Consider the following 11,414-nt stretch of genomic DNA (forward strand, 5'->3'; position numbering starts at 1 on the left):
GGGGGGTGGTAGTGGGGGGGAGATGCCCAACCAGGACTGAAGAGATGGATCAGCAGTTAACTAACATACATGCTCTTTCAGAGGGCAGGGTTCAGTCCCAGCACCCACATAACAGCCTTCCACTATCCATCATTCTTTTTTTTTAGGGGACCCAAAACCTTCTGCCCACCACAGGGACTGCATACATGTGGTACACAGAAGTACATGCAGGCAAGACACCCATACATGTTAAATATTGAAAAGAATTGACATTTCTGACACTTGGGTTTTGGTCTTTTGAAACAGGGTTTCTCTGTGTAACTCTAGTTGACCTCTGTAGACCAGGCTAACCTTGAACTCGGAGATCTGCCTGCCTCTGCATGAGCCACCCCTGCACAGCTATATTCACATTCCAAACACTTTCCCCAACCTAGAGAGAACAAGGTGGAACAACCTACTTGTGGCTGTATTTTTTTCTTCCTTTTTTTTTTTAATTTTAGTTTATAAAAAATGACTTGCTTTGTTTTTAAGTGCATGTTTTGCTTGCCTGTACATGTATCTGTGCCAGTGCGTCAGATCCTCTGGAACTGTGACCAGCCATGTCAGTGCTGGGATTTGAACCTGGGTCCTCTGGAAGAGTAGCCAGTGCTCTTAACCGCTGAGCTATTTCTTCAGCTCTGTGTATTTTTATTAAGCCAGCTAATTCCTTGTTCTTAAGTCGTATGATTGTGTATGTGAGTTGCAGGTGCCTGATGAGTCAGGGAACATTGAAGTCCCTGGAGCTAGCATTCCAGGCAGCTGTGAACCCCTGCGCATGGATGCTGGGAACAGGTTCTCAGGAGAGCAGCTTGTGCTCTTAACTGTTGGGCCATCTCTCCTGTCCAAGATGGCACTTTTTCCAGAGATAAACTACTATCTACAGTAAGGGAAGAAACCATAATGCCTCATTTTCATATTTGAAGAGTTAATGCTTGCTTGCGTTTTAAGCTCTTAGAGGTATTGAGTGCTGGGTGAAGTGGGCCTGACTTTAATCCAGCACTCAGGCAGCAGAGACAGGTGAATCTAAATGTGAGGTTACTCTGGCCTACATACTTCGGGGACAACCAAAGCAATCAAGTGACACCGTGTCTCAAAAAGTAGAAAGGGAGGCTTGTTCCTTTATTGTAAAATAGGATTTCAACCTTTACTGTGTTCTCAGCTAGGCAAGGCATAGTAATCTCGGTTGTTGCCATTAGCCTAAACTGCACATTTTTGATACTTCACTTGATAGGACATTGGAGAATGAGTCCCATCAGTTGATATGTGTGCCTTGATTGTATAAAATTTGTAGTTATTGTATTAACAAATACTGTATCAGCTTGCCCTGAGGCAAGAAGACAATTATGATTATGATCTTAAAAGATGAATAACGCCGGGCGTGATGGCGCACGCCTTTAATCGTAGCACTCCAGAGGCAGAGGCAGGCGGATTTCTGAGTTCCAGGAGAGCCTGGCCTACAAAGTGAGTTCCAGGACAGCCAGGGCTATACAGAGAAACCCTGTCTCGAAAAACCAAAAAAAAAAAAAAAAGAATAATGAATAATGGAATCCTTGAAATACATAATAACTATATATAATTTTATGTATATTATAATTGTACATGTTCATATATAATACTATATGTATATGTTTGAGATAGAAGGGTTTACTACATTGCCAGTCTGATCTTGAATTCCTGGGCTCAGAAGACTCTCCTACCTCATCCTTCTTTGTAGCTGGCACTCCAGATAGGTGCCATTGTGCCTAGAACTCCTGAGGTTTGAATCCTGGCTTATTCCTAACTTGTGCCCGTTCTCATCTATAAAAGCTGACAATTATAGTGTTACTTCAGAGTAGTTCTAAGGAAGAAACATTGATAGACCTTAATACAGTTCCTGGCAATTGCATCCATTAATGAAACCACTTCTTTTACTTGTAAAATTTCTTTATGCCTGAAAATCAGCAAAAATGTGTTGTCATTTTTCTCTTGGGCTTCATCATCCCCATTATCAATTGCAGGGCTGGGACTCAACTCAGACATATGCCAGGCAAGCCCTCTACCACTGAGCACATGTGTCCCTCAACCTCGTGTGCCGTATTTGATGAAAACATCCACCTTTAGAAAAAATTCTGCTTAAGCAATAAGAAAACCTGCAAGGTAGCTCCAACTAAATAGGTGTGCTTGTGAGCACGCACTAGAGCACACACACACACGCTCACACACACACGGAGCTGTGTAAAAGCCATCATGTTCAACGAGTATTTCTGATTTGCAGGTTTTGTTCAGCTTCATTTTCTTAGTTTTACATAGTGGGTAAATCCAAATTTGCCTTTATAGCTCTGGGTGCTCCCTCCATATTCCAGCTTCTTTAACCGACAGTGTGAAAGGACATATGCTTGGCCTGTGGCTTTGTTGCCTGCTTTCATTTAGTTGTGCTGTGACAGTTTGGAAATAGCCAAAAATGCTCAAACAACTGGAATTTCTTTGACATCTTACTTTGTATGGTGGATTTATAAGGAATTGCTCTTCAACTTCCTCTGTTAAAAATCTGCTGTTTTGCGGCTGGAGAGCTTGCTCAGAGGTTAAGAGCACTGGCTGCTCTTCTAGAGAGCCTGGATCCGATTCCCAGTACCACATGGCAGCTCACAGCTGTCTGTAGCTCCAGTTCCCAGCACCACATGGCAGCTCACAGCTGTCTGTAGCTCCAGTTCCCAGTACCACATGGCAGCTCACAACTGTCTGTAGCTCCAGTTCCAGGGGGTCTGACAGCTTCACTGATACACATGTATACAAAACACCAACACAAATACATTTTTTTAAAAAATTGCTGTTTTTAGAAAATACTGGCAGTTTATCAAAATAGCTTAAATTTTTAAAATAGGGCTGGTGAGATGGCTCAGTGGGTAAGAGCACCCGACTGCTCTTCCGAAGGTCCGAAGTTCAAATCCCAGCAACCACATGGTGGCTCACAACCTCCTGTAATGAGATCTGACTCACTCTTCTGGAGTGTCTGAAGACAACTACAGTGTACTTACATGTAATACATGAATAAATCTTTTTTAAAAAAATTTTAAAATAGTTTTAAAAGATTCAGTAAACATGGTACTTGTAAATCACGAATATTATTCTGATTTAGCAGTGAAAATTTTAACTTAATGTTTGTTGCTTATTTGCCAATTAGCCTGCATTTATAGATACCTACAATTTAATACTGACGATTGTTGGTTGCCCCTCAAGAAGAGAGATTTGAATACATACAGTGCAGAACTGTGTTATTTATAAGACCAATTCATAAGACTTAACAATTTGCTATTTTCAGTTGATCACAGTTTGGTTTTGATGTTTTGGATCATTTCATTGTTTTGTTTATACCACTGTATCAAATTAGGTCATGTCATAACTTGTTTGCTTCAAGCAAGGTGATTTGGTTGTATTTATAAGCAGTTTTTCAGTGAAGATGGATTTTGAGGAATTGTTCTTAAAGATTTTAGGTATTGTTTTTAGATTGTCATAAGGATAGAATATTCGTCCAAGAGTGAGGAAAAGAACGAGTGCCCTGTGGAGAAGGATCATGTGAGGTCTGGGCCTGCTGCTGCCATTGTCAACACGTCATAACATTTCTGAATTGTGACTGGCATGAAAATACAATTTAAATCTATCAAATGAGCCAGGTTTATAATCCCAAGGCTGAGAGGCAGGTTTGAGGCCAGCCTACTTTATACATTAGAAAACAAGCCGGGCGTGGTGGCGCACACCTTAGTCCCAGCACTCGGGATGCAGAGGCAGAGGCAGGTAGATTTCTGAGTTCAAGGCCAGCCTGGTCTACAAAGTGAGTTCCAGGACAACCAGGGCTATACAGAGAAACCCTGTCTCGAAAAACCAAAAAAAGAAAACAAACAAACTTGCCTGTGGAAAGCTGAGAATGATGTGCTGTCCCTGAAAGCACCACTCAAGCTGCGTGTCCTGTTCCTCACAAAATGGCGTGTGAATTAAAAGCCCTACGTTGGGAGATAGTGTGTGTGAGAAAACATGTTTAAAGAGGCACAGCACTGCAAAATCTGTAAGAGGAGTAGCCAGTCCCTTCTTCCCTCTCCAGCTATGGCAGAGATGAGGTGGCCCAGGAGGAACTACCAAAAAAAAAAAAAAAAAAAAAAAAAAAAAAACCAGCTGCTCCTGTCAAAATGGAGGCATGGAAGCATCTAGGCCTGCCTGCAGCCTTCATGGGAGCTGTCCAGGACAGTTTTCCTGCCTCGGCCTACTGCTGTCATGAGGAGCTGTCCATCATGCTTCAGCCTCCAGCTGAGGGAGCTGTATGTCCAAAGGGAGCTGTCCACAATGGCAGTACCTCCTCTCCAGCTTCCCCCAGCAGCCCCAGAGAGATGGCGTCTCAGCAAAAGCTGGCTGCAGCCAGAAAGGATTCAACACCCTAACTCGTGGGACTGATGCAGGGAAAGGAGGCATGAAAAAAGCCACCAATCCCCGAGCTCCCCAAACTCAAGACTTGAAATCCCATCAAGCCTCAAACTGGAAATCTCTGGACAAAGGTCCAGTTTCCTGCTGTCCACTCCTGGGAGGAGCAGAGGGCAGCCATCCCTGGATTTGTCTAACACACCTTGGACCCTCCAATAAATCTCTTTGATGAGATTTCCTGCTCGGTGTGACTCTAGTTGGAAGGAGCCAAGTAGAAAAGTCGAAGAGAAGAAGCAAAGAGGAGGTGAGGCTGAAACCCCTGAGCTGCTCAGCTCAGCTGGGGATACCCTCCCCTAGAAGCTGCAAGGCCTCCTGCAAGCCCAGGACCAAGGCAACTCTCATAAAGGATAACATTTGAGGGCTTGCTTATAGTTTCAGAGGTTTAGTCCACTGTCATCACGGTGGGAAGCATGGTGGCACAGAGGCAGACATGATGCTGAGAGTTGGGCACATCCTTATCTGATGGCAGGAAGAGGGGAGGATGGGGACACGAGTCTATGGGGGCCATCCTTATTCAGACTACCGTAAGTGGCCTTGGTGCCCTTGTTCAACCCACTGACTATTGAGTATGGTTTCATTCTGGGCCTAAGGCCTCCATTAGCTCCATGAATCTGTTCTGGTGCCAGCGCCCTCTCAGCCTCCTGTCTTCTGGAGCGCAGGCGCAGGCACAGGCGCAGGCGCAGTCCTGTGTTTGGTAAAGATTTTGATGCTGAAATCTGTGAGGACTGGGCTTGTTCTTTTTTTCTCTCTCTCTCTCTCTTCAAGATTGGCTGTTCTAGGTCCCTTAAAGTACTTTGTAAATTTTAGAATTAGTCTGCCAACTTCTACAGAGAAGGCAGAGAGGATCTTACTGAATTATAGGTCTGTTTAGGGCAGAGGTTCTCAAGCTGTGGGTTGCAAGTCCCAAGGGATCACACAGCAGACATCCTGCATATCAGATATTTACCTTACAATAAGAGTAGCAAAATTAGAGTTATGAGGTAGCAATAAAATAATTTTATGGTTGAGGGTCACCACGACATGAGGAACTGTATTAAAGGGTTGCAACATTAGGAAGAGCCACTGGTTTAGGGAGTACGGCCATGAGACAGAGATACATTTTTGAAGGAACAGAAAAATGTGTGGTTTTACCTATAAAGGCAAAACCTGGAAGAGCCACAGTGTAGACCCAGATGTGTTTCTGAGATGGCAACATGGCTCTGGGGAGACTTGAGCCACCTGTGATTTTGGCTTAGCAACATCTGTGATCAAGTAACAGGCTGGCTAAGGTCCTCCTGTGCAGTGTGTGGTGATGACAGGTGCTGTCTATCCCCTCAGCCGGGTCAGGCTTGGTAGCCCTTGCTTCAGTGTCAGCTGTTACCATCTCTAGAAACAACTTCAGACTGTCCAGTGACAATATCTGTGTTTTCCTTTGTCTGTGTAGGTGTGTGTGCATGCTCACATGTATGCTGGTGCACGTGTGGAGGCAAAAGCTCAGGTGTTGCTTTCCAGAGCTGTCTGCCTTGTTTGACAAGGAATTTTGACAGGATTTTTCACTGGAATCTAGAGCTTGCCATGTAGGTAGGCTGCCTGGCCAGCAAGCCCCAGAGAGGTGCCTGTCTCTGCTCCCCTGAGCTGGAATTACAGGCTCACACTACACACCTGGGGTTTTTTTTTTTTTGTTTGTTTGTTTGTTTGTTTGTTTGTTTTTGTTTTTTGAGACAGGGTTTCTCTGTATAGCCCTGGCTGTCCTGGAACTCACTCTGTAGACCAGGCTGGCTGGCCTCGAACTCAGAAATCCACCTGCCTCCGCCTCCCGAGTGCTGGGATTAAAGTCATGCGCCACCACGCGCGGCTCACACCTGGGGTTTTATGCCTGTTTTTTTTTTTTTCTAAGTAATTCCTTACTCAAAACATCTTATAGCAATTTCACATTATGTTACAGAAATTGTGTCTAGCATGGTGCTATGTGTCTTTAATCCCAACATTCAGGACACAGAGGTAGGGGGATCTCTGTGAGTTCAAGGCCAACCTGGTCTACATAGTAAGTTCCAGAATATCCAGGACCTCATACAGAGACTCTATTTCAAAAACCAACCAAACAACAACGACAACCAGGAAAAAAAGACTGGGGTCTTTAGTGACTATATCTTTTGAGTGTGTTGTTGCATGCGTCTAATCCTAGCACTCAGGAGGCAAAGGCAGGTGGATCTCTCTGAGTTTTAAGGCAGTGAGTTCCAGGACAGCCAAAACTTCAGAGTGAGACCCTGTCTTAAACAAACAAACAAACAAACAAACAAACAACATGACGGACAGCTCATCCCTCCAGTGTTGCTTCCTTTTACCACTGAGCGCTGACTTGCTGTTCCCCACTTTACCTCCACTTCTGTACCAGAATTTCCTGCTGTGACATTTGTTAGCTGTCTCTGTCTAACAAAGGTCCTTTCTTTGTGCACTCTCCTGGATGTTCTTATAAAGAATGAAGACAAAAAGCAGAGAGGAGAAAGGCTGTAGGCATCCAGCCTGAGCTAGAGTGCCATTCCAGAGCTAAGTGACTTTAGTCCTTCCATGGCAAAGGAGGTGGTGATCATATGGAAACTGTGAAGTATCTCTGTGGAATTTGGATATAGCGCTACCTATGGATGCTTTGTGTGCCTACTAATTATTTAGCTAGTTCACTCTGCTTTAAACATACTATCGATGAATGTTGCTAATCTGACTTCTTGTTGAAGACAAAACTTACCTGGGGCCCCTACCTATGGTTTTACATGCTGCGGGCCGCCACATCAACCCTCTCAGGTACTGCCCTTTGAACTGAATGTCATATGACTGCTCTAATATGTTCTGCACACAGGAGCTTTATCAAATGACATGTTCCCACTGAAACAGCTAGCATTGGAAAGCTCTTACAAATTGGAAAGCGTGTACAAACGGTCTTCAGTTTACAGTTGTGTTAGAAGGAAACAAAGTTGGGCCAGTGAGTTTGCTCAAGCACGTAAAGGTGCTCGCCATCAAACTGACAACCAGATTTGATTCCTGGAATCCCTCAGGGAAGAACTTACTCCTCACAAGTTGTCCTCTGACCGCCACAGAACACACTGTTATGTAATAATAAACAGACCCTGGAAAATGGCACCCTTAATGCAGACAGGATTGTCATGTTTTAAAGCTGTCATCACCCCTTCTGTGACATTTGGTTTCCTATGGCTGAAATCTCATTATGGCTCACTGCCTATTCTAAAGCCTTATTAGAAACCATTCATATTTTTCTTTGTATTACTGTTTCTTCCTTGCATACCAGCATCTTACTATTCTATTCTGTGATGCAGTCATAGAGAAGCATGCTTTTTTCCATGTAACTTTCTTCATGTTGCTGAGGACGGAACCGGTCCTGTACACCCCAGGCAAACTCTCCCACTGCTATGTCCCAGCAATGTTCCACTTCTTAAATACAAGTGGAACTGATATTTGAAGGACATGAATTATCAATTAAATTTATGTAGTTAGGTTAACAAATTTATCGCTTCCAATGAACTAGTTGATGACTCTGCCACTTTTTTTTTTTAATTAGAGCAAATCATGGCTAGTGTTTGAGTCAACATCTCCTGAGCCTGTATTGTGTGTGACACAGTTTAGTGTGATGGAAGAGCACAAGCTTTACACAGATCTGTACTGGAATGTTAGCTTTTTTTTCACAACTTTGGCAACATTGTGTCACTGAGCCTGGCCTCTCGTTGCCTGCCAGAGCCTTCATCTTGATGAGACAGATAACATGACAAAAGAACGTAAGGGTTGTTCTGGTGCAGAACATAGGGCACAGTCAATTCTGGTGAAGAAGTCATGGGGCAAGTGAAACTCAAATACAGTGTGTTGTCCTCAGGACTAGACCTGAAGCTGATAACGCAGTAACTAATGAGAAGTGCTCTGTGCCGGCCATGGCGGCACACATGGAATCCCAGCACTGTTGAGGCTGGTGGATGATCACTGACGAAATAGTCTGAGCTCCCTGCTACAGAGTGAGGCACTGTTCTCAAAACACACAGAGAGGTGAACAAACCGAGTGTTCAGGACAGAAGTGAGAAGATAGGGTGATACTGGGTTGGAAGATAAAGCAGTAAGTCTTGTATTCTTAGTATTACATAAAATGCTCAAGAAATGTTTATGGTGTTGTACATCTTTCAACTTTTGTATCTCTAGTGTGTGACTTTCTTGGAGAGAAGATTGCGTCAGTTTTGGGCATCAGCACCCCAAAATACCAGTACGCCATTGATGAGTAATACCGGATGAAGAAGGTGGTGTGTCTCCTCTTTTCATTGTACTTACGGTTTGGAGACTGGCTGAGCTTTGTGGCCATGTGGCTGTCCAGTGGCCCTTAAGCTGGCTCCTTCACTTGTTGCAGTACTAGACATCAAACACAGGACCTTACATGCCACAAAGGCTCCACCACCGAAGACAGCTTATTGAGTTTATCAAATTAACATGCTTTGTGATCCGTCACAGTTCAGGTTTCCTAAGGTAGATGTGTAAAACCTAGCTTAGGTGGTCTGCCAGTGCTAACAAGTGAAGCGCCTCATGTGTATTTGATCTTTATGCATCTTTTGGTCTTTTGGTACTGTAACTTTAAAAATGAAGAAACAACTCCCAGCCTGTATAAGTAGGGAGGTAGTGACTAACTTCCACAAGCCTCAGCATCCTGTCATGAGAAGTCCATCTCCACTTGGATTCGTGTGTAAAATGCTTACAACAGTACCTGGTGTGAACGGACAAGCACACAGTAAGCTAGAGTTTGCTCCTCTCCTTAAGTGAATCAAGAGTAACAGCTCAGAGCCGGGCATGGTGGCGCACGCCTTTGATCCCAGCACTTGGGAGGCAATGGCAGGCCGATTTCTGAGTTTGAGGCCAGCCTGGTCTACAGAGTGAGTTCCAGGACAGCCCCAGGGCTACACAGAGAAACCCTGTCTCGAAAAACCCAAGAGGAACAGCTCAGGTAAAGCTGAAGAGAGGCATGAACATAGGGTGTGTGTTAGGTAAAGGGCAAGAAACTTCGTCCTTGGAGGGCTGTACCTAGAGATAGGCCTAATCATAGAGCCTCCTGGTCTCATTGAAACCACTTCAATAGCTTCATAAGTCTCCTGCCTGATCTCAGGGTGAGTCCAGAGAGGAAGCTCATTCTGTGTTGACTGCGTGTATCTCAGGGTCAACATACAGATGCCACCCAGCTGTGAACTAGCGATTACCCTGTAGTGGCTGCTGTGCTTCTCTCCGTATCACCGCTCTTTATGTGTCTTAACTTCCCTACTAGACTGCAAAGTTCTTGCAGGAAGGACAGGGATTATCTATACACTGGTCAGTGCTAAGGGGAAAACGCCAAGCAATACCATTTAATGAATGAACCAACGGTAACTCACTAGGACGACACCTTGTAATTAAAGTAGTACAGTGTATATTTTGATACTTTACTAGGCTAACTCAATTTAGGTCTCAGCTAAGCTAAGCAGTGCTGAGCCATCTACCTTTTAAAACAACTATTTTACTTTGAGAACAGGAGGAAGGGGTAGGTTTGGTTTGGTGGTAACAGTTCTCTTCCTTGCCCTGTGTGCGTGCGTGTGTGTGTGTGTGTGTGTGTGTGTGTGTGTGTGTGTGTGTGTGTGTGTGTGTGAGAGCGTGTGATGCTGGGGATCAAACCTGGATTCTTACATGTATTTTAGACCTGTAATTTACCACTGAGCTACATCCCTACCCAGAAGTATGTCTGGATTAGACATGTCACTATAGTTTTGGGTAAAAAAAAAGATGCTATTGAGAGAAGGAATATTTGTCCCTTTTGGATATACTATTTTAACTACTATATTTCCCATTTTTAGGAGGAGGAGGAGGAAGAAGAAAATAGGATGTCAGAAGAAGCAGAAAGACAATACCAACAAAACAAGCTGCAGACCGATTCCATTGTACAGACAGACCAACCAGAAACAGTGTCGTCCAGCTTTGTGAATATTAATTTTGAAATGGAGGAAGACTGTGAAGCAATTAAGGAAAACAAACAGCGTCCAGTCTCTGTCCCACCATAGAATGAGATGACTGTATATAAAGTGTTACACCCCAAACTTCTCCAATCAGGAGCTTTTTATGTTTTTAGTGAACTTAAAACAACTATTTATACTTTAAATTATTACGGGAAAACCTTCCTTCATTCTTATGCTGTATCTATTACAGTGAGGTCTGAATTTGGGGTGCTTTTGAGTTAGTGACCCCCCTTTCCCACCCCCAATGCGAAGGAGCAAACCCAGGGCTCCTTTCACATACACTCACCAGCCAAGCACTCGATCCTAAGCCCAGGGCTGTGATTTTAAGACGAACTTTTATAAAACACAAAGGACATTTAGCCAAGCACAGTACTACATGCCTTTAACCTTTGCACCAGGTGAGTTTACGGCCGCCCTGGTCAACACAGTGAGCTCCAGCCTAGCACATGGTGACACCTGGCCTTAAAACAACAACAGAAACTGAAGGCATTCTACATTAAGAGCGTGAAATAATTCATTAAGATTTTTGGTTTGGGGGCATTTGGAGTTGTTTTTGAAAGTATCGACTAATCACTAATAATCCTACAGCCTCGGTATAAAGTACCCCTAGAGTTTACACAAGGAGGGTTCAGAATGTATAATAAAAGGAGCAAGATGGAAGCACTGTGGATTTCCTTTTGTTGAGAATATCATATGGGAAAGATTAGGTTTTCATTTTCACTGTAAGCCAACCTTTTTTTTCAGTAGTTACTGAACTGACTTGCTCTGATCACAAACTGACACTAGTCACTGAATGGCTCTGTAGTTGAAGTCACGTGTTGCTACCTAGGGATTACCCACGTGGCATCTTGGTCATGTCACAGTTATTCGGCCCTTTATGTAACACAGGCAGAGGAACTAACGGGATGATGAGTTGTGAACAGTTTACTTTGGTCCCCATTTTGA

General features: G+C 43.8%; 1 protein-coding gene across 1 annotated transcript in view; it reads left to right on the plus strand.

Moving 5' to 3' along the window:
* Srp54c (signal recognition particle 54C) overlaps positions 1–11,129 on the plus strand; it is a 49,214-nt gene extending 38,085 nt beyond the window's left edge. Inside the window, exon 16 of the mRNA NM_001377038.1 lies at positions 10,311–11,129. Coding sequence (NP_001363967.1) covers positions 10,311–10,336 — 26 coding nt within the window. The 3' untranslated portion in view covers positions 10,337–11,129. The remainder of the gene's footprint in view (positions 1–10,310) is intronic.
* Positions 11,130–11,414: the final 285 nt, after the last annotated feature.

The sequence above is a fragment of the Mus musculus genome, chromosome 12 (genome assembly GCF_000001635.26).
Source record: "Mus musculus strain C57BL/6J chromosome 12, GRCm38.p6 C57BL/6J".
Classification (NCBI taxonomy): Eukaryota; Metazoa; Chordata; class Mammalia; order Rodentia; family Muridae; genus Mus; species Mus musculus.